Raw genomic sequence first — 22,273 nt, 5'->3', positions numbered from 1 at the left:
TTTATGAGATTAATGAAGTATTTTTGAAGAATTCCTTTGTTAGAATCAATAAACAATTTATGTAAAAACAATAATTCAGCTTTAATGTGTGGGTTGAGTGGGGTGGTGTTTTAAGGTAGGTGAGGCATCACACAGCAACTGAATCTCAAACTGCCCAAGCTATCAAATTCACATTTTTTAATTATCACTACAAGGCACCATCCTAAAACACTTCTAATTTTCAACTGCCCCTTAATATTATAAATATTTAATTAGGCGCACTATAGTTAGGACAAAGAAAAAGGTGTATTAGTCACGAGGAGGTAAACATGAAAGACAGGAAAGCAGAACAAGAAGAACAGAACAGGAAGTTAGTGAATGAGGGGAAGGAGTGGAGGGTGGGATGTTGAAAAGTAAGGAAAGGACGGGAAGTTGACCAAGAAGTGAGGAAGGAAGAAAAGAGAGAAGTTCAATAATTCTTAATAGAAGAAAGGTAGTATAAGAGAAGGGGTAGAAGAATAAGCAGTGGAAGCAAAAAAGGTGGAGTGGCATGAGTAAAAAGTAGAGAAAGGGCAAGAGTGACCAAACGAGACAAAGAGATGATAGACACAATAAGAAAGATAGACAAGGTAGAAAGGGAAATAGAGGAGATGAAAGGAGATAAATGGAGCATAAGACCAAGATGGACATAGTAAGGAAGAGAGAGAGACTCGAAGAAGGAAATGTGGAGGGAAGTAGAAGGATGTTTTAAGATGAGTGAAAGACAAGGAACGCAGAAGAGTAGAAGGAGTGAGGTAGAAGACAGAGAGGTAGAGATGTAGGAAAGAGGGTCCTATCATATGATGTAGTCTCTCTTTAAAGGCAAACTTTCACCTGGTTGCTTTTGGTACTTCGGGTCTAATTTGAACTCCTTCTTTTCTCCTGTGGTTGGTCGCTCCAGAAGCTTGGATGGTGTCCCGCGCCCAAGGAGCTCATCCAATTTGGAACGTGCTGGACGGGGGAGTTCACTGGTGGAATTAAAGAGACGCAAAAGCTTTAGACATGGCATATAACATGGGGGTGCACTCAGACTCTAAAGGAAAATATGGAGTTGCACAGATCACATAAATGAGGGATCTTCCCAAGGAAGTGGATACACACTGGAGATATAGTTGAATTAACGTGGATAAGGAAATTCATACATGGACAATGTTGCTTAAAAGGTGGATCCTCACAAACCTAGGGGCGAACTAAGAGAAAACATGAATAGGGAATTAACACATACAAAGATGAGTGCTGCACACAAACAACAGTCTGCCATCTATTGACCTCGATCTTCCTTCCAACTCTAGAACCTAAGTGTCAATTCCAAAGCACATTTATCATTCAGCTCTCTTCCCTTCTTCCTCCTGGTACACCACATATCATTACGTGACTACTTCATGTGTTAAATCAGTGAGACCAGGTGCACAGTTACTTTTTTGTAACCAAATCTAAATACTCCAGCCCGCCCTACAGTAATGTCCTAACTGGACTATAGCAGGGCAGGTTCATGATTGTCTGCCAATACATTACTGCAACTAAATAGAGTTCAGAAGTATGCATCCTACATCACTTTTGCCCTTATTTGCTTAATTTTCCTAGCCTTGAAGATACTGCACTGGCTCACAATCAAACAATTGTCTAAATTAAACATCTAACCCCTATTTGGATTCTCCTACCTGTAGTGTTAAATGCACAGTGCTTCGATACTACTTAACTCGCCTGGTCTCTAAAATATTTCAATAGTGATCAATCTGAAGCAGAAACATGAGCAGCCAGAGACCGGCCTAGTCTCCCTATACCCCAGTCAGCCTCTCTTCTTCAGTACCTCCTCCCTAGTTCTACACAACTAAACAGATTGTGAGAAGTTAGATCAAGTGGAGGAAAGACATCTCCTCTAAATCCTACATAAAATGCTGAATCCGACAAGAATCAGTACTGGCTCAGTTACTTTTCAATTTCCATCTGGAACTCATTTCAAATCAGATACAAGAATACAAGTGTCTGATCTCAGCATACACCAATATGATGAGACATCCAAAAAATGTACTGTAAAGCTGAAGTCATCACACTGAAGACACGCCTCAAGAAACTAAAGCAATGAATGTCTAACAACTTCTTTAAACCAATAAAAGCCTGAATTTATACTCACCAGTCCACAGAATAAAAATAAGCTGGACACCAAGTGCTGAAAGAAATACTTGCTTAGCAACTTTCGCCCAGCCCTTGCCTCTCATCTATGAAATTGCTGGATTTTACAGTTGATAACACATGAACCTTATTACCCAACATCAATTAACTATTCGGCTAACATCTTCTTCCAAGCTCTGAAAGAAAGCTAAATATCTTCTAGATTGAAAATGGAAGCAAAGCCACTGGTGATCTCCTGAACTGACTAGAACAATGCAGTACCCTCAGGTGTTGGTCATTCATATCTCACTCCTATCAAGGTGGTCTTCAAAAATACAACTCAACTAACCTACCATAAGAAAATCCAATCACATACCGATACTAAATTAATTTCGTTGACTACCTATTTAAGCCTCAATACCATTCAAATTCAGCTGCCTTACTCACAAAGCTCTTCACCAAGACTCCCTTGCCTTCTTGGCATAACTTCTCAACTTATCTGGTGGTTAGCGAGGACAACAAATCAAGATATCACTCCTGCAACAAACATCAGACAAGAACTCTTCTTTGGACTCAAAAGCAGTCCATGTCTGAAGCTGGGACCTGATAATAGAGCGCTCTTTCTGGCCTTCTCATAATTGAGCAGATTTACTTGCTTTGCGGAAACAGTTGAAAATCTACCTTTTCCAGATACATTTGAAGTATGTGTACCAGCATGATCGTCCTCCCTCTTGATCCCCTTCCTTCCTCTAGTAAGTAAAACCACTTTTAACTCCATCACATGTAAAGCCCACTTACACATTTAGAGCTACAACTGCACTACAGACCAAACATTAAATATTAATAAGGACTAAAAGAGTCAAATGTCACTTTAATGAGTAACTTGTCCTAATTTTCTTGTCTAGTCTTCCTTTGTTCTGGATCTTGGAAACAGGCAGGCAGCAACAGAAAACCCAACTAAACATGGGTTGATGAAGGGAAGCTACCATTCCTCGCAAAATGTCTACAGAAACCATTTGAAATTCACTTACTAGATTTCCGCAAATAACTTTAAGCCAGGCATGGCAGGCATAGGGTCCTAAAATTCCCTTAGTGCTTAATGCTTGTGCAAGTATAGCTTTCTGATGGGAAATTACATTACATTTACAGCACAGTAAAAGGCTAATTAAATGTTGCAAAAGTCCACCCACCTGAATATCAGAACTTATCCGGTTGAAAACTAAGTAAAACCACGCGAATAAAATGGCAATCAAGTTGCTTGCTTGGAATGAGGTCAATAACAAAACACCCAAATAAGAAGGCAATCGGGTTGCTTGTGTGGAATGAGGCGCAATGACAAATCTGGGCCATCTGTCCTCATACTAATGGCTGGTAAATTGCCCCTTAGCATCTGGGTGATCACTAGGTTTTTTTAAAGTGATTGTAAACCATCACTCAAAATCCAAGTGCCTAAGATGGGCCATAAAAGGAAGGGATGCAAAACCAGAGGTTTCTGCTAACAAAGGTGGGCATTCCATAGAATGAGGGGACTACTTTGGTCTTGAATGTCTGAGAATCAGATACAGATGGGCTATCAGAATCATGTGGCAACTCTAGAACATTTAGTATCAAAAAGAGAGGGAGGAAGAAGAAAGCTAGTTCTCTTCCCCTACGAACATTTACTCAATCAATAGGAAGTAGCTAATGTTAAGAGAGCAAAAGAAACTGTGCAGTTATAAAGAGAAGAAAAACTTTTTTTTATGAAAGCCCTCACCCACCAACCTAGTTGGTGGCATGCTTCATCATCGGGCCCCACCCGGTGGCACCGAGCGTGCCCGGGGTGTGCTACGCCTGTTTACAGCGGGGTGGGTTTTGGTGAATGAGTGTGCTGTGATTTTGTGTGAATGTGAGTTGAAAACTGTCCTCGGGTCCCACTACCCACAGGGGTTGTTTAATAGGTGGGCCTTTGGCATTAGTAAAAACAAGGCGGCGGATGTGCACGGAGTTAACTATGATCTCCCACATCCATTGCGGTCAACATGTTTCAGCCAGGCCTTGAAAATGATCTGGCTTTCTTCGGGACCTTATGTGTATAAAGTGTGAGGTCAAAAAAATTATAAGTGACCGAATATGTGCTGCACTCGCTAAGGTGCACTATGGGCTTAGAGAGTAGTACCCTCTAAAGATTTATCTGTAATGAGGAAGAAACATTAAAACAAGACAGACAAACACACAGTTTTCCGGTTAGCTACAATAATAGTACATTTGATGTATGCACTCAATATGTCATCGTATCCATGCTGTACTCGAAAAATAGGGTTTGGTGAGATATCGGATGTGACTGTATAATATTTTTACCGAGGTAAGCGCTATTAAGTGCAGAAGTTCAATAGCGTAATCTTGATTTGCAACAAAGATTATTTGCGTCAATGAATAATAAGGCTGTTACTCTTGTGATTTACAAGGTGATACTCATGAGGGTCACCTTGTAAATCACAAGAGTCGAAATCTCACCATCCCCATTTTTCGAGTACAGCACAGACACAACGGCATAGGAGTGCATAAATCAAATGTACTATTATTGTAGCTAAAGAATAGTGTTCGGAAAAAGGATTACAAGTAGCCCATGTGGCTGCAAAGAAATATCTGAAAAGGACCCAAATGGATTGTTTTGCTTCCTGTACTAGAATAAGCATGAAGTCTTTGACAAACTACATTCATAGATTTAACATATACAAGAAACAACCGTCCTGTAAATGATGGTTTTAGCAATTTTTAATCAGGCATATACCACCAATCGATGATACAGCTTACTAAGGCCACATAAGTAGTTTTGTTCTCTTTCTATAAAATTGCATTCTAGATATGTTAGACCTCTACTAAGTTTTTTCTGTGGAATATGAGAGACAAATAAATAACAAAACGGAGGGAACAATGAAAAGTTACTAATAATAGTACTTCTCCATGATGTCTCTTCTCTCTGAATTAAAAAGTAGTAGAATACTTCTTCACATGTATAATTTCGCCAGGAATGCCTTTAGAACAGAAAACAAACCTAAGAAATATATTCTCTGTCTTCATGTGTGCCTTCATGTGTATCCTGTTAAAAACCTGTGCAGCAGGAAATGATGGTCCTGGAGTAGGTTGTCATAAGTGCAAAAACAAAACATCTTTTCTCCTTTAAGAATTCCAGACGTTTTACTCATTCCATCATGTATATGTGGGAATTCCAATATTACCATGACATGGAGTGGACTTTTCAAGAGTTTGTAGCATGCAAATCGCTAACTTTCACTAATTGAAATCAAGAAAACAGAACGTAAAATGTGTATATATTTACACATGTTTTTATTGTGTGCACAGAAATGCACAAATTGCAGATAAAAGCTTAGTATTTCTTGTTCATTTTCCCAATTCTGACTTGTTTCCTGTAAAGTCTTAGATCAATAGTCTGCCTGCAGCATAGGCATGGGTGTGAACTTGTTTGGTCTAACTTCGAAGTTATCAGTTTGCTCAAACATTTGGAACAGTAGATAACGAGCTGGGCTCCTTTAGAACAGGAGATGAGACTTTAGTACAAAATTAACATTAACTTGCTGCTTAGTGAAAATCACACTCAAATTAATCTGCACTCTCCCAATGTACTATCATAAATATCATTTGTGTGCCTGATTTCCGCTCGTCTGTGCTGTGAAGAACTGGAAAGTGAAAACATGCAGCTATGCACAGTTAAGTTCTTCCTTGCTGCCAGTCTTTCACTTCGTTGTTTTGACAATTCACAAACAAAATTTTCTATGGCATTGACTAACTGTGAAGACTGAGAGCCTGATTTAGATCCAGTTGGACAGGTTACACCGTCACACTGGTGAAGTATATCCCGTTCACTGAAATATAAATCCCATTATATCCTATGGGATTTATATTTTGGCGGACCGGATATCCATCACCATTGGGATGGAGTAACCCATCTGCCAAGATCTAAATCAAGCCCTAAGGCTGGTATGTTATCGTTTAATTTCTCCTTTTGTCGGTTCAAAAACATATTTTTCAAGTGTACTCCGCAGGCCCCTGCTGTTTCAAGCACAGACTGGTCCTCTCAAATAATTTATATTTAGTATTGAATAATTTACTGGACCCTTCCCAGTCAGGTTTCCGCACATCACATAGCACAGAATCAGCTCCAACGGAAGTTACGGACACAATAAAGCTGGCCTTAGATAAGGGGACCCCAACCAGGTTGATCCTCCAAGACTTGTCATCAGCGTTTGACACCATCTCCCATCGAATCCTAGTTAAAGATTAAGTGAGATTGGTGTCAGTGGAATGGCGCTAAAATGGTTTGAAAGTTTTCTCTCAGACAGAACACATGTAGTGCAGCTAGACTCGTCTACATCTCAGATCACGATCGTGGACAAAGGGGTACCCCAGGGATCTATTCTAAGTCCCACTCTTTTTAAAACCTGTGTCCTCCTTGGCTACGATTATCAGATCATGTGGTTTTGAAACCATTTCGTATGCGGATGACACACAATTGATAATACCTATAGAACCCAACCCCGCTGTTTCTAAAGAAAAAATGTAAAACTGCATGTTAAAAACAGCAGCGTGGATGACTGCAAACTTTTTGCAGCTCAACACAAACAAAACTGAGATGCTCCTATTCGGAAAGGCTGACGGGATTTGGTCTGCTGACTGGTGGCCTCCTGAGCTGGGTGAGCCTCCAACCCCCCCAAAAAAGGGTGAAGAATCTGGGTGTCATATTGGATGACAAGCAATCCATGGATGAACATGTGAAAAGCATCTCAGCACATGTTTTGGCCTAATGCGAATGCTCAAAAAGGTATTCCCGTGGATACCTCTCTCAGCCACAAAATCTCGAATTCAGGCACTATTAGTGAGTAGATTGGACTATGACAATTCCCTAAGGGAAGGCCTACTCTCTAGGTTGCAGGTAGTGCAAAACAGAACAGCTCGCCTAGCCCTAAATCGTCCCCGTCGGACACCATCTGAACCCCTCCTGCGACTGCTCCACTGGCTGCCCATAAAAAAAACGGGCAGTGTTTAAGCTCCTGTGTATGATCTTGAAAACACTACAGGGGAAGGGTTCAGTCTACTTTAAAAAGAAGCTAAAGCCTTATATTCCCCACCCGTCAACTTAGATCTAGCGACCATCGATTATTATGCCCCAAAAGGATATATAAAACCAGAGTGCGTGGCCGCTCGTTCTCTTACCTGGCTCCCCATCACTGGAACAAACTGCTGCCTCACATCCACTCTTGCGCTAACCTCACTCAGTTCAGAAAACTCCTCAAGACTTGGTTATTTAATCACTGACAACACTCAGGATTCCTACACTAAGGGGCGTGGCTGAACTGCCAAACATGACAGCAGAACTTTCAACGAGCTCTGACCTACCTTTTAATAATCCTGACACGATCCTATTGATTGTTGGTGGCAAGAACGTGGAGACACTCCTCCTGCGATTCCTGGACCTCCCCAGGGGACTGTCGCTGCCCCTGTGTGGGCTTTGCAGGCACCCTGAGGTGACCTGAAGTGCAAGCTGACAGCTGAGGCCTACAGCAGTCGGACCGCATGGTTCTTGCGGCTGTGTGTGGCAAAGGAAGCGCAAACCTGGTTGGTGCTGCCCGCATTCATCTGGGCGGTAGAGTTTCACTGGACTGCTTCTGGTCCCCGTTGGGGATTGAGGGGGGCTGCTGCCATCCTGCGCCAGCCTGGAGTGGAGACCACCATTTGAGGCCTACCTGGGTTGGGCCAAGGGATCCTTACGGCTGCGGAGGTACAAAAGCGTTGAGGCCCTGTGCAGAGCTGTTCACGGTCATCAGCGCAACTGCGCATCACAGTTCTGTTCCTTGCCCCCGGATAGGACTGAGGGGCCACACTCATCGAGAGGAGCGCAGAGAAGTCGTGGCCCGCTAAAAAGAGATGGCGACCTTCTTGTGGCCTGTGAGGGTCGCGAGCAAGCCGTGCCTGGTCAGTGGATTGGCGTGTCTGGGCATGGGGGACTGAGGTGGCGACATTGCGGGTTGGGCCGCCGCCTGGGCTGAGTGGGACGGGTAAGTGGGGCGGAGTGAGGAGGGGCTGCACATGCCCGAGTGAACACAGCCCCCTCTCCCCCTTCAGGATTATTTTCAATGCTGTGTTAAGTGGGGGACAGTGGGCTTTATGGGGGAGAGTATGCGTGGTCCCAGTCACGAAGCGGCTTAGACAAAGTGCGGCCTCCCCCTCCTTAGAAAGCACACGTGTTTTCTGGTGTGGACCTGCTGGCCTCCCCTTGGGGTAAGAAGATGGCATTTGGGACCCAGGTGGGTCTGAACTTGGATCCTTGGACTGAGACGCCCTGCCCTACTGCCTCTGACACTAATGTGCTTCTGACAAGGGACGAGGTCTCTTAGGACACTGTAGGCCCTGGAGGCGCCAGGTCCTCTGCTGGTGGTTGGAGTGCGCACGGAGTGGGCATGTGGGGTAGCTCATGACCTAACTGATTTGGGTAGTAATGAGACATTGAGGCAGTCTAAATTTATACCTGGGGTTAGTGTACTCCTCCGTTTGTTGGACTGGAAAGGGACACTGCAGGGCGAGCAGGTGCAGGGGTGGACTGTACCCCTGGGAGTTGTGGATTTCTGCTAGTGGTTGGCATCGTCTGTCCCTCTTCCCTGAGCGACTGCTCGTGCTGACCCATCCCGGATCCTTGGTGAGGGCTGGTGGGCCACGTCTGCATCAGCGCTGAAACTGAAGTTCTAACAGAGATGACTAAAGACAATCATCCACCAATGGGGAAGCAAAGCAACATAAACAAGTACATCCATGGGGGTTGCAGGTCGTGCGTCCGGAATCAGCATCTGCACAGCCCCAGACCATCCCTTCCCCACCGGTGACTCCACCAACAATGGATATGGACGCATTCCTGGCAGGTATCACTCAGTCCCACGAGGTGCCGGAATCAAGTATTGGGGAGGTCCGCCCAGTGTAATGCTGCTTCATCTAGACCTGGGGAACTTGGTGTAACGGACTGCAGCAGCAGAGGTCAGAGTTTCAGATGTAGAGGACTATGTCAGAACACAGCAACAATTCATTTTTAAAATGTAGGTGGTCACAAGAGAACTAGCTTCAAGAGTGGAGGACGCTGAAGTGAGGGCCCGCAGGAAAAACCTTAGTTCTGTAGGCTTCCCAGAGGGTTGCGAAAGGTTGGAGCCAGAGAAATTCCTGCATAACTTGCTAACGTCTGTCATGCCACCGGACTCCCTGTCCTCCTGTATGGACATTGACACGGCCCTCACAGACTTGACCCAAAGGTCTCCGATGGGGGCAACACCCTGTCCTTTCATTGCATATGTGCTGAGCTATCATGATCGGGATGCGATCCTTCTTTTTGCCCACGGTCAGCCGTCCATTGGGTTTGAGTCCCGGAAGATCATGATCTTTCCAGACTACACATGTATGGTGCAACAACAACACAAGTCCTTTCTTGAGGTTAAACATAAACGGAGAAATCTGAACACACATTCCATATTGCTCTATCACGACAAACTGAAGGTTATGTTCTAGGAGTGCGCCTTTTTCTTCGACTCTCTGGCGGAGGTTTGTGAGTGGGTGGAGGAGCGGTGCCCCCTCAGACCGAACCAATAGCTGGCCTGGTGACATGATGGGTACAATGCAACGGACCCAGAGATGCACACCAGGCATCTGCGATCCAGCAGATGGGCCCGACGGTGCTCAGGTGAGGCAGACTACGCAAGATCTGAGTGCAGGGGTGGTAAACTCGACAACTTTCAACCTGATGACATGTCAGAACTGAACTCTTGTGCACAACAGGAGATGCATGTAAAAGGTTCCCTGCCTGCCGCCCCCTAGATGCTGCACCAAAAAGATATCTGCTGTCCTATCTTCCTTGTCGACATTCCCCTTTGTACTGAGTTAGTCATTACATAACACACCTTATATTGGATGCTGTCAAGGGTCATTATCATAAGAGGTCTTGAGTAACTGTCCTCCCTCCCCAACTGTTTTTATATGGGGGTTATTGTGGATTCTGCTTCACTTCTGTTTGCTCCATTTTCTCTTTGCACTATTGTTTTTGCTTCCTTCTTGGGGAAAGGTGGGGGGTTGGAGGAGGTAAGATCGCATTTTGTTTGTGTTGTATTGTTCAGGTTGGTCCCATCGCCGCAATGCGACAGATACTTCTTGTTTCAGAAGTGCAGGGTAGGTGGGAGAGAGGGGGACAGGGTGGGTTGCTGTCTGATTATTGTACCTGTTATCGCCTACACTCATCCAGCTATCACATGAAGAGGCACGCATGTAATGGGGCAATAGGCCTTACACTTTTATCTTGAAATGTTGATGGGCTCTCTGGCCGTATCAAGAGAGGTGTAGTTTTAGGTGCCACACACAAACATAATCTTGATATATTGCTTCTTCAGGAGACTCGTTTCCTAGGAAATAGATGGCCTTTCCTTGCTCGTCTGGGCTTTGCATGGATCACCAAGGGTTCCAGAGGTGTTGCCATTTTGATTTGCTGGGGACTTCCTCTTTGGGTTATGCACACATGGTATGATAGGTTGGGAAGATATGTTGCGATCGCTGATCTTCTGGACAGCGTCCGGATCTCAATGGCCAGCATTTACACACACTCTCCACTATCTGCATCGTGTTTGGGGACGGACTGTGGGCACTCTCTTGGCAGGATTCCCAGAGGGACCCAGATTATTGGGAGGGGGGGATTTCAATGGTATGGTGGACAGGGGGGGGGGGGATACACCGCTCACATGGGACTGCGGAGACGCTGGCCAAAGTTCTCCATTATCTGACTTCCTTATGGCCCTGGGCCTTATGGACTGTTGGTGGATTTTTTACCCACAAGAGGGCTTACACTTTCTACTCTGGCACACACCAGTGTTTTGCCTGCATCAATAATTTTTTTTCTTCCCAGCTGTGATATTTGCAGGGTCATAAGTGTTCAAATATTAGCTGGGGGCTCTCTGACCACCCCCCCCACCCCCTTGAGCTTTTTGTGCAGCTTAAACACACCGCTCCACACTTCCACTGGCGTCTGGATTCTTGGCTCCTTCCCGCGCACGAACATAGGTGACATTTCCGCTAGGGTTGGTTCTATTTTGCAGATTAACGCTGGCTCGGTGGCCTACCCGGGCACGGTCTGTGAGGCTCTCAAGACCACCAACCACGGAAGACATTATCAGTTACCAATCATGGGTTAACAAATGACAAGATCAGACACTATTGAACCTGGAGGCTAGAGTGCACCAACTAAGTACCTACAGCAGGGTCTCCTGTCTTCAGTCACCCTCAGAAGCCTTATCCATACACAGGACACTATCAAACAGTTACACATGGACGAAGTTCGGAAGTGTGGCGCACCACCTAGCCACGTATCTATGGGGTGTTAAAGCCAGCAAGACCCTTCATTGGTTATGTGGTACACTCAAACACTCCCCGATTGAGCACATAATTGATCAATTGTGGGTGGAACTCACTAGCGCAAATGGGATTGTGGGTGAGTTTGCAGCATTTTATACACAGCTTTATACTAGGGAGGACTGACTAGGCGGGGCAGAGGTGGAGCGTTGTCTCCGTAAGCTTCCGTTACTGCGGTTCTCGGTTGTGGAGCGGGACTCACTTGAAACCAAGCCTGGAAAAGAGGAACTTTTAGTAGCATTGACTCAGCTCCTGGGCAGGGAAAACCCCACCCCTAACGGTTTCCCAGGGAAATCTTTTAAGCTACTGCCTCAAAGATTATTGGCCTGTTACATTCCATGCCATCAGACCTCTGGATGGCAAAGGTTGGGGTAATTCATAAACCTGCGAAACCTCTCGAGAGCTGTTGTTCCTATCATCAGTTTTCTTTATTGAACATGGTGATCAAGATTTTTGCAAAGACATTGGTCAATCGGTTAACGCCACTGATTGAAGCAGCCATGCTTTACTTGGCTTTGTGTGTTATCTTCTCTTTCCAGGCGTCATGAGGGAAAGGCAGTAATTTAGGGACCCCCTCTGAAATCCAGGAACTTGACATTGTCATTTCCTGAGTATTCATGTATAGCCTGCTTTTGCGCTGCATTGTATTGTGGATCATGCTGACCCTTTTGTCAGGCGCTTGTGAGTATGTACCTGTTCTCCGTCAAGATGACTGATGTCAGACCTGTATTGTTATATTAATAGTTGTTGCATTTTTTAAGAGGCTTAATAAAATGTTTGTCAAAAACGAAATCTGACACCAATGTATACAAATAGACAGTATATTTATGACATTTTAGACACTAGAATGAAAAAGATCCACTGAAGGCTTCCAGAGATATAAATTCTACAAGCAATAATCAATCAATGCAATTTTACTCAACCGCGAACAAGCCTTGGCAAAGTCAATGAATTAGGTACTTAGAAACTTTTTCAAAGAAAACTTAGGTGTCAATGAGGTCGGTTAGAAGTTCTTGTGGCGACCAACTGCAGCAGGGAGCCGGTCACGGGACCAGCAAGGTCCTCAAGAACAGTCACCTTCGCAGAAGAAGCAGTCCTTCAGCAGTTGCAGGCACTCTATCTGCCTTGCAATGGATTTCTATGAAGTGGTCCTGATGCAAGGGATGAAGGATGCTGAAGATGCTCCAAAGATGCTGAAGATGCTCCAAGGATGTTGTGGATGTGATGCAGTCGACTGGTCTCTTCCTGAGCTGCCAGTCACACATTGTCGCGGTCACAGACCAATCCTTTGTGGGTTGATTACTACCCTTCTGAGGGTAACAGCAACTCTCCTACAGCTCTCCCGGGCTCAGCGAACTCAGGTGCAACTCAGGTGCGTCGGGTCTTGGTCCTTGGTGCTGCGTGGCGGTGGTGGTAGCGGCTTCAAGACTTTGGGCTACCAACTTGCCCCACCGGGCTTCATCAGCTGCTGTGTCCCTGTGCTGCGAACAGGAAGCCAGTTAGCTAGCCCTTGAAGTTCCCTTGGCTTGACTGGGATCCGGAGACAGCTTCTCAATGAGCAGGACACAGCAGGCACAGTCCCTCTCTTTGCTAGCCACCATGTGCAGGTGCAGCAGGTGGCTAGCGGTGCAGCCTCTCTTTGCTGGTGGGCTCAATATCAGTTTTAAGCTGCTTCCCCCAGTGGATAAGTGGCAGGGAGTTTGGAAAAAATACTCCCTATGCGAGGTCAACATGTTTGTACCCAGGAGTGACCCTACATGGAGTCCAGGGGCATTCATCGGGACCAAAATGGTACAGTCACACTGCAATAACAATTCTAAAACCTGATCCTGGTCAAACAATAGTAAGCCAGGTGATACAGACGATAGCCCACAATGTCTTAGTCATGGGGTCCACTGTCGTACTAAATATTGGAAACACAATCATTAAAAGCATTCAAGTACATGACAACAATGTAAAAGTCTACTGCTAAAGTGAAGTTTGTAGACCTGAGAGAGAAAGTGAGACAAGTACCCTCCACCAATTTGCACACTAGTGCTGGAGGCAGAGTGATGGGTAATCTTACCCGTAACATAAGTGTTCTGCTCACTCTTGAGCCTCGAGAGGCCTCTTAGACCGCAGAGCTGTATGGCACAATAGTAAAAGGAATAAAATCAGTCCCGATCATGGGCTGCATATAGCAAGCGACTAAGGGGCCACTAGATATATACAGAAATGTATTTGCAGGTTAATATCTGCTGTGGGAAGGCAGCAATAGCAGTGCCAACCATTTCTAATAATGCAGAAAACTGCTATTTGCTGAAAGTTGGATAATGTCTGCTCTCAGATGAAATAATAATACAGGAGATCAATGGGGTGTGGGGGCCCAGGAGAGACCTTTAAAATGTTAAATCACTTCTACATGAGGTGAGAGTAATGTGTGAGGGGTCAGTTGGGATCCCTTATGTGTTATTAGACCAAAATCAAAGAGTGAGATATGGTCTCAAGTCGCAGCTCCTAGCTTTGCGACCAACAATTGTATGTATGAAACGTGAAAAAAACACGGGGCATCCAAAATCTAGGAGACAGTACGGGGAGGCTGCTTGAATAGTACGAGCATCGAGAAAGACATCTACAGGGGGGATTTCGGGTGCAACCAAAATCCTGTTACCCAGTCTGTAACAATGTGTATGAGAGTAATTCAAAAATTGTTATGCTCATTGTCTGTGAGGTCCCTGAATGGCATTCCCAGCGAGATTGAAGACGGGTGTGCCTTTCAAGGGGATGTGCATCAGCACAGGTACTTAATGAGGAGCAGGTGTTCCGGGCAACATGGGAAACATAGTGTTTATAAACCCACAGGCGAATAGGCAGGCATCATGGGATGATGGGGTCGATAGACTTTGCAACAGAGACCAGCAGGATTAGAGGGGTCTCATATAACATGATACAGAATCATACTCATGTAGAAAAGTATGTAAATGTAAATAAATTAAGCAGCACTGTATTTCATATGTGTCTGAAAGTGTACAAAAACATGGTATCTGCAGCAGAAAAAAAGTCAGGTGTTCAGGAGTAATAGAGGGATGCCTGAAGGGGTTTAATGAAGAGAATGAAGACCCTAAAATATGTGACATGGAGAAATGCTGGAGAGCCATAGTTGAAGCATGTGGTGTGAGTGTCAAGCCACAGGTGCATATTAACGAAGGGATTTGAGGGCAATAGTAGGTGCCAATGGTAAAGTTAATGATTTCCTCATTCCAATCATATAAGCCGCGGAAGTATGTGCATGGGTCAAGGTAGTATTATGAATACAATGGGGGAAAAGTATATGATGGAAGGGACCCCTATGTAGGTAGTCATGTCTTTGTATAAGAGTGATGGCCAAAGACCATGGTCGTTATAGGGCAGTCCACGGACTATCATCGGGCAGCCCCCGTAAGTGACTTTTGAGTCTGAAAATCCAACATTGTTCTCTCTGGAACAACAAGGTCTCCTGGTTGCCCATGTGGGTGGTGTAGTGGGGTTCGTCTATGATAACCCATCTAATCTCTTAATCAATATGAAGGGCGGTCAAAATATGTCTGGTCAGTTTTGTGTTGGATTTTTTGCATCTCACAGAGCAGCGGTGTTCAACTACCCGGATTTTAACCTTGCGGGTAGTTATACTGGAGTTTGCAGGGACAGGTGATGACTTAGATGACCCCACTAGTGTTGCTATTTGTATTGTTGCAAGGATTCTGCACATATACAGAACTATGCGCAGGAAACAAGGACCTCAGTGAATAGTGGTGTACCAAAAACCCACCTTAGTACCCGGAACCCCAATCCGACTAGCTATAGTGTCTCATTCGTTCTCCGTACTACAGCAAAGCTACCAATGATTAGACATCCTAGAACATGTAACTCAGGTTCTCCCAGGAATCGCAGGAGCAAGAACACTCTTTTGTTCACTCACTCATACTTGTCCACAATGTGAATAATCAGAGACACCGTATAGTTTAAAATGTTTATTTTAACTAACGTGCTCTATAATGCAATATACGGGCCAATAGTAGCAGCAAAATGCATAAACACAAGATAGTAAGCATTGTTACAATTCCATGGAAAAATGAACGGGGATATCATTTTATAAATATAGTGGAAAAAGGACTACCGTGCCTTGCCACCCTCCCCGTCCTAGGAACTAGTTTATTATAGAAATAGAAGACCTCTGGGTTTTGTCAGGGGGGTCCCATACCTCCAGGTTTAGATGCAAAAGTTTACATTCTTCTCTCTGGAAAGGTATTCTTGAAGTGCCTAACATACATGCATGATTTTCAGTAGTGCAGCTGTGTGTGTATTATGTCTAACATGCGGGGGACTGACAAAAGCAGATTAACAAGGGACATTGTTTTCGACCTTGAACACGATGTGCAGACGAAACTCACAGAGTACAGCAAGAAACGTGAAAGGTAGACGGTTCTCATGTGAACGAGCACAAGCAGAGGATTTGCGAAAACAAAGTCATGTAGAAATGTGTGCAAAAGCGGCAACATAGCAACCAAGCGTGTACTAACATATGCTAACTTAGCAATGCCCGCAGTGAATCCCGTATCCTCGCTACAGTATGGATGTGTAGCATCCGCGGTGTCCCTCGCCCAAGGCCTGAGGTTGTGTCAGAAGACAGACTGAACAGGAACTGCAAGGAAAGTGTCCCAGTGGTAAAGACCATAACATATCTTGACTTTCTCTCTGGGACATAAGTAGTCTGGTGTGAACAACTATGTCTCTAATGTTTTTGCTCCATTTAAGGGCAAACAATGGTCTTTCAAGTTTGCCTTCACTTGTATTGAGAATGTGCCAGGTTTTATTAATGGCCTTTCTTACAGTATCGGTCAGATGACAGAATGAGTTAACGCACACCACTCTCTCTCAAGTGCGTTTGGGGAGCGTTTTCAGAAGAGCTTCTCTATGGTTATTTCTGGCCCTTTTTGCCGCTTCACGGATGAGGTTCTGTGCAAGACTGTTACTCAGTTCTGTTGTGGGTCTTTTGAAATTTTCAAGTTCTGTACAGTTTCTCCTGATACTGAGGAACTGTACCACTGGAAAGTTGTTTTGAAGCGCATGTGGGTGGAAACTGGCGGCTAAGATGGTCACTTGGTAGAGAAGCTCCGGAGGGCGACCCGGCTCCTTGGCATTTTCCCTACAAGATCGCTATGTAAATCGGCCTAACAGTACAGTGCCGGCCAGCGGAATGTGCCCTCTACCATCGGAGCAGAGTTCCAGTTTCCAAGAAGCCTGAACGGCGGAGTTGCAGCCCGCTTCGACTGCGCGGGGTGGAGCCGGCGGCTGGGTGGAAAGGCGCCTTTCATGACGAGAACAAGATCGAGGCCTTGGCGACTACCGAACACTGAAGTGAACAATGCGGTGAGTGGCGGCACTGCGTCGGATTCTTTGCCCCCCCACTCCCACTGCCAGCTCGCCATCGTGGTTCCCCCAACTTCCGCTGCCCGGCTTCGCGCCCCCTCGAAACCCACGCAGGGCCAGCCCACCATCTTTGGCGGGGGTGCAGGTGCCGGTGGAGGGATATTGACTTTACATCGATGGTACAGGAGGCCCGACGTAAATTTAATGGGGTGAAGGCCGCTCTGCGTAACCTAGGCCTCAAATATGGCATGCTTTACCCTGCTAGACTGAGAATAGATGTGGGTGGCTGGGCTCGAATATTTGACGCACTGACTGAGGCTCAAGAATTCTGCCGCACTTCTAAACAACGGAACAAACAATCCGCCGCGGAGGGGAGTCAACCTTCCCTGCCTCATAGTGGCTCAGATGCGAGTGAAGAACTCTTTCCTAACCCAGGCACTGGTTAACACGTTTGCTTAATTTTAATCATTCTAATGTAGGTAATTGGGAAAATGTTATTCATTTTTGCATTATTGTGTCCGCTAGCCGGTCCCCGACCCGGTGTTGCCCCCCCCACATGGTGTATCCGTTGAGTTTGTTTCTTTATACACTGGGGTACTGTGTTTGGGCAACATCAGTCAAACTTAAAGTTGATTTGTACTTCTTAGATGCATGTATACAGAGGGTTGGCCTCCTTTGGGCTGAAAGGTGGCTGGGTGGGGAGTGGTCGATTGGAATGTTCACATCACTAATTGTAATTTGCACATTTGTTCATTATCGCTAGCAATGTTGCGCACTCATCGCTGTTCTGTTAAACTAGACTACACACCCTTTTCCGATGGCACGACTGGGTAATGTTGAAGGTCCCTCAGCACTCTCCCTGATGTCGTGGAATGTCCGGGAACTCAACAACAACCGTAAGCGACGGCAGGTGCTTCACTACCTGCTTAGACAAAAAGTAGACACAGCCTATTTGCAGGAAACACATCTCCCACCCACAGATGCGGCGTAATTCGGTGCCAGCGGTGGAGTGCATAGGTTCTTTGCCAACTACAGTGGTTATGCAAGGGGCACCGCAATTTTAATACACAGAGACTCTCCTTTAGTCTCAGTAAGGTTGTCCGTGACCCGGTAGGCAAGTACATCAATCATTGTCACAGGCTCCCTAAATGGCCACAAGGTCGCCCTGGTCAACGTCTAAGCCCCGAACACTGATTCCCCTGAGTTCTTCCTTGCGCTGAATGCCCAGCTAATGAAACACGACCCACATAAATTCTTGCTAGGAGGGGACCTTAATTTGCTACTGGATCCTAGACTTGACAGCACCTCACGGGCCCGATTCCAAACCCTGGGCGCGACAAGCTTTGACGGGCCTCTGCGAGCAACACACACTGACAGATATATGGCGGAAGCGAAACCCAACTCTCACTGAATACACTCACTTTTCAGGTCAGCATAACACCTGGACCAGCATAGACTACTGGCTGCTCTCACCGGAATACGCCGACTGGTTTGACTCACTCACGACACTCCCTAGGACATACTCAGATCACTCCCCGATAGTGTTACGTTTGAAACTCCCACGGCCTGAGGGATATGCACGACAATGGCGCTTCCCCAGCAAGTCCCTGCATGATGAACTTTTCAAGGCGGAGGTACGGGAAGCCATAGAGGACTATTTCGAGATAAACACCGGTTCTGTGAGTTCCTACGCGGTATTATGGGAGGGTTTAAAGGCAGTTATTAGGGGTGTATGTATCTCCAAACACGCTGGGGTACTCAGGGACCTCCGCAATACGATGTCCCGCATTGAATGAGACCTCGCAACGCTTGACTCCGACCCCCACATGGACCCTGGACCCTGCAGAGACACCGCGGACCGGGAAATATTATATCTGGGGAAGTATCACACAGCCAGGCGTTATGGTGAAGGGGAAAGACCGGGGAGGGTGCTAGCTCACATGCTGAGGCCACCGTATAGCAAACTGTACATCATTGAACTTTGCGCCGCCTCTGGGCACACACTTACCAACATCTCCGATATCCGTGACAAATTCCTAGACTATTACACCTATGTACACGTCCAGAGTCTAGTCTGACGATACAGCCCAGACTGACTATCTCTCCGAGTTCGCGTTGGTCTATCTGGAAAGACATATGCAAGACTTCATGGCTGAGCCCATATCAGAGGCTGACGTTGCTCTCGCTATCGACAACATTCGGGGCTGCACGGCTCCTGGGCTGGACGGCTTTACAGGGGATTTTTATAAAGAGTATAAGGGTCTTGTAGTACCCCAGCTCATTGAGGTGTATGCAGAGGCATTGGAAAAACAGGTACCACCCCCCCATACTGCGCAAGGCTGTAATTATTCTCCTACCCAAGCCTGGCAGAGACCCCACGCTCTGTGAGTCCTATCGTTCACTATCCCTATTACATTTAGATTATAAAATATTAGCTAAAGTCCTCGCAAATCGGTTGTCTCAATTAATGGAGTATATTATTTCCCCAGTGCAGTCCGGTTTTGTGTCCCACCGGACCATTTCCCTGAACCTTCGGACACTGTTCTCAGTCCTTCACAGAATAAATCTGGATACCCCCGCGGCCGCAATAATATTAGACGCGGAGAAAGCCTTTGACTCTTTAGAGTGGCCATTTATCATTGCAGTGATGAAGCAAATGGGCATGCCATTGGGTTTCATTGCCACCACAGCGCTCCTCCACAGCAGGCCCACGGCAAGGCTTCGTCTAAATGGTACGCTGTCCAGGCCCTTCAAATTATTTCGTGGGACCAGACAGGGCTGCCCCCTATCTCCTCTTTTGTTCATACTGGCAATGGACCCACTGATTCAACACTTCCAAGAACGCCACCTCCACCAGGGACTGCAGTTTAATACTGGCCCTCTTCGTGTTTCCCTTTATGCTGATGATACCATTCTACACGTCCGTGAACCCCAAACCAACTTAGCGTCCCTTATTAAAGAAATTCTGCGGTTTGGCAGATTCTCCGGGCTGGGCATAAACTGGCACAAGTCCATCATTTTTCCCTTAACCACGGGCACCACACCGTGGGAATGCGAATATCCCCTAGAATGGTGTACCGAATCGGTAAAATATCTTGGGATCCACGTCCACTTAGATACCGCACAAATCATACGCTTAAACTATTGTTGGCCAAACGGGAGGTTACCATACACTGGGGTAGGAAAACAGTACCCAAAGTACGTTAATGCAGAGACTTATGCCAGCCTCGCGCCCCCTAGGTCCCGCCCCAGGGATATAAGGGGCCCATTCCGGAAATATGTGGAGGATACTAAGCAAGCCTCCAGCTCACAGGAGGAAAGTGGTACTGTGCCCGAGGGAGTGGGGTGATCGTCTCAGTAGCATTAACATACAAGCCGAGGGCGACAGTGGGTGGCGTGGTTCTGCTGTGCACTTCGGCCGAAGGTCAGTGGGGCATAAGTATCCTGTGCATCGGTGGATTAAACAGGGATGGGGATTGAGGGAAGACTTCTTGAATATGACATCTGTTATGATATTTCATTTTTGTGATCCTATAACTGTATAGTACTATTGGGCTGGACATGTAGATCTTAAACAATGATTTTTACAATGTGATGAATGAAGTGATTTTCATACAAACTTTGAATGTTTTATATACTGAAAATAAAGTGTTTAAAAAAAAAGATAATGAGGATTTTCGGGCCATGGGTTTCTTGCACAACTGTGAGAAAATACCTCCATCCTTAGGATATAATAACAGATCTAAGAAAGGTAGCGAATGCTTGCTGTACTCGTAGGTGAATCTGAGATTTTTGTTCCTGGTGTTGAGCCACTCAGTAAAGGTACACAGCGTTGGGAGATGGCCCTACCAGATGTTCAAAATATAATCTATGTATCTATTCCATAGTTTGAGGTCCGTCTGGAAGGGATTGTCAAGCATGAAATGGGTGGGACCTACATACATTACTTTAAATGGCAAAGTCAAGTTAGCAGTTTCAAACTATTCTTCCAGTCTGCAGTGGCAGACTGGGAGCCATGTTTTACATTTTCTCACTCAGGGTAGCACAGCAAGTGCTGCAGTCCCTGGGGGACACTCTAACTTATAGGCCCTGGATACCCCTCATACCATATACTGGGGACTTTCAAGTAAGTAAGGCTATGCCAACTGGGGGCAAGCCAATTAAACATACACCATTTTAGCAGGGCTCAGGGCATTTCAAAGTCATTACACCAGTACCTAGTAGTCAAAAATAGGTGCAAAAGGGTGTGTGTGGGAAGGGGGTAAACCAACAAAAAGCCTGTTTCCTCACTTAAAGTTACATTTACATTGCTACAGCGTAAGAAGGTACTACAGTATACCAGAGCCATTAAGGCAGGTATCTTTTTAAGATCTAATTGAGGCAGCAGGTAGTACTATTACCTCCTGTGAAGTGTTCAGATCAGTCCAATTCTCTGGTCACTAGAGGCACAAACTTTTCTGCTTGAATGCAAAGAAACACGGCGAGTGCAATTGGTGCACTTGGGTACCTCCTCACACCCAAATAGGGAGCTATTAGTTGCAAGAGTTTGTGGTGGTAAGGTCGGTTGTAAAGGAACTCTTTATAAAAGTTCTGCAGTTTTGTCCAAGATGGGAGGGATATCAGTGCTGCTGCTAACAGCTACTTCTTTTTCAAGTTCACTGAGTGGTGACTCTATAGTGATTCCCCAGGCATACCAGAGAACGTTGCTGGTTAACCTAGCATACTGTGATGTTTTAACTGGACGACAGGAAGTTCCACTCCTCCTGGAGTATTGTGCTAACCTTTCACCCCCAACTAGCTAGTTTTAATAGGATGCCCTATTTTTCCCTTAGTGTTTTAAGTCTCGCCTGCATGAGCATGCACATGCACTCTCGCTTGCAAGACTATTGTGCCCTATAATGGGCTTGGAACCAGTCCATTACTTACCATTCGCTTGAAACATTGTCACTCTTTTTTGATGCCTTCTAATTGGGCAGCGCTCGCCACGTGTCAGTTCCTTTTTTTTTTGTGGCGCATGGGTCCAGCACAGATTAAATCAATGTTATAAGTGCTCCTCTGCCAGTGCTATGACATGATCAACGTTGGCTGCATCATACCACTTTTTAAGTTTTTTTTTACCTTCCCCTACCCACCCCCATCCTGGTTCTTCTTCACTCTGGTCCCAGTTTCTTCTCCCCTTAATACCCTCCCTCCTGGCTTTCTTGAACTCCTCCCAGAAGCACAAAAAAATAAAATAAACCCTTTAACACCCACCCGCCCTTTCGATACCAATCCGAGTGCCAAAGCGAATGGACTGTCCATAGGCGAGACCTATTGGCTTTTCCAA

The 22,273-nt window shown here is 45.7% G+C and overlaps 1 protein-coding gene across 4 annotated transcripts in view; it reads right to left on the bottom strand.

Annotated features, from left to right (window-relative positions):
- The window catches only part of FBF1 (Fas binding factor 1), a 612,463-nt gene that overhangs the window by 458,344 nt on the left and 131,846 nt on the right, over window positions 1-22,273 (bottom strand). For all 4 annotated transcript variants that reach the window (XM_085616959.1, XM_085616957.1, XM_085616961.1 and 1 more), the window contains one exon: window positions 853-986. In XM_085616959.1, coding sequence (XP_085473085.1) covers window positions 853-986 — 134 coding nt within the window. The remainder of the gene's footprint in view (window positions 1-852; window positions 987-22,273) is intronic.

Source organism: Triturus cristatus, chromosome 7 (genome assembly GCF_964204655.1).
Source record: "Triturus cristatus chromosome 7, aTriCri1.1, whole genome shotgun sequence".
Taxonomy (NCBI): Eukaryota; Metazoa; Chordata; class Amphibia; order Caudata; family Salamandridae; genus Triturus; species Triturus cristatus.
Note: the sequence above shows the minus strand (reverse complement) of the source record. Positions and strands in the feature narration are given on the sequence as shown.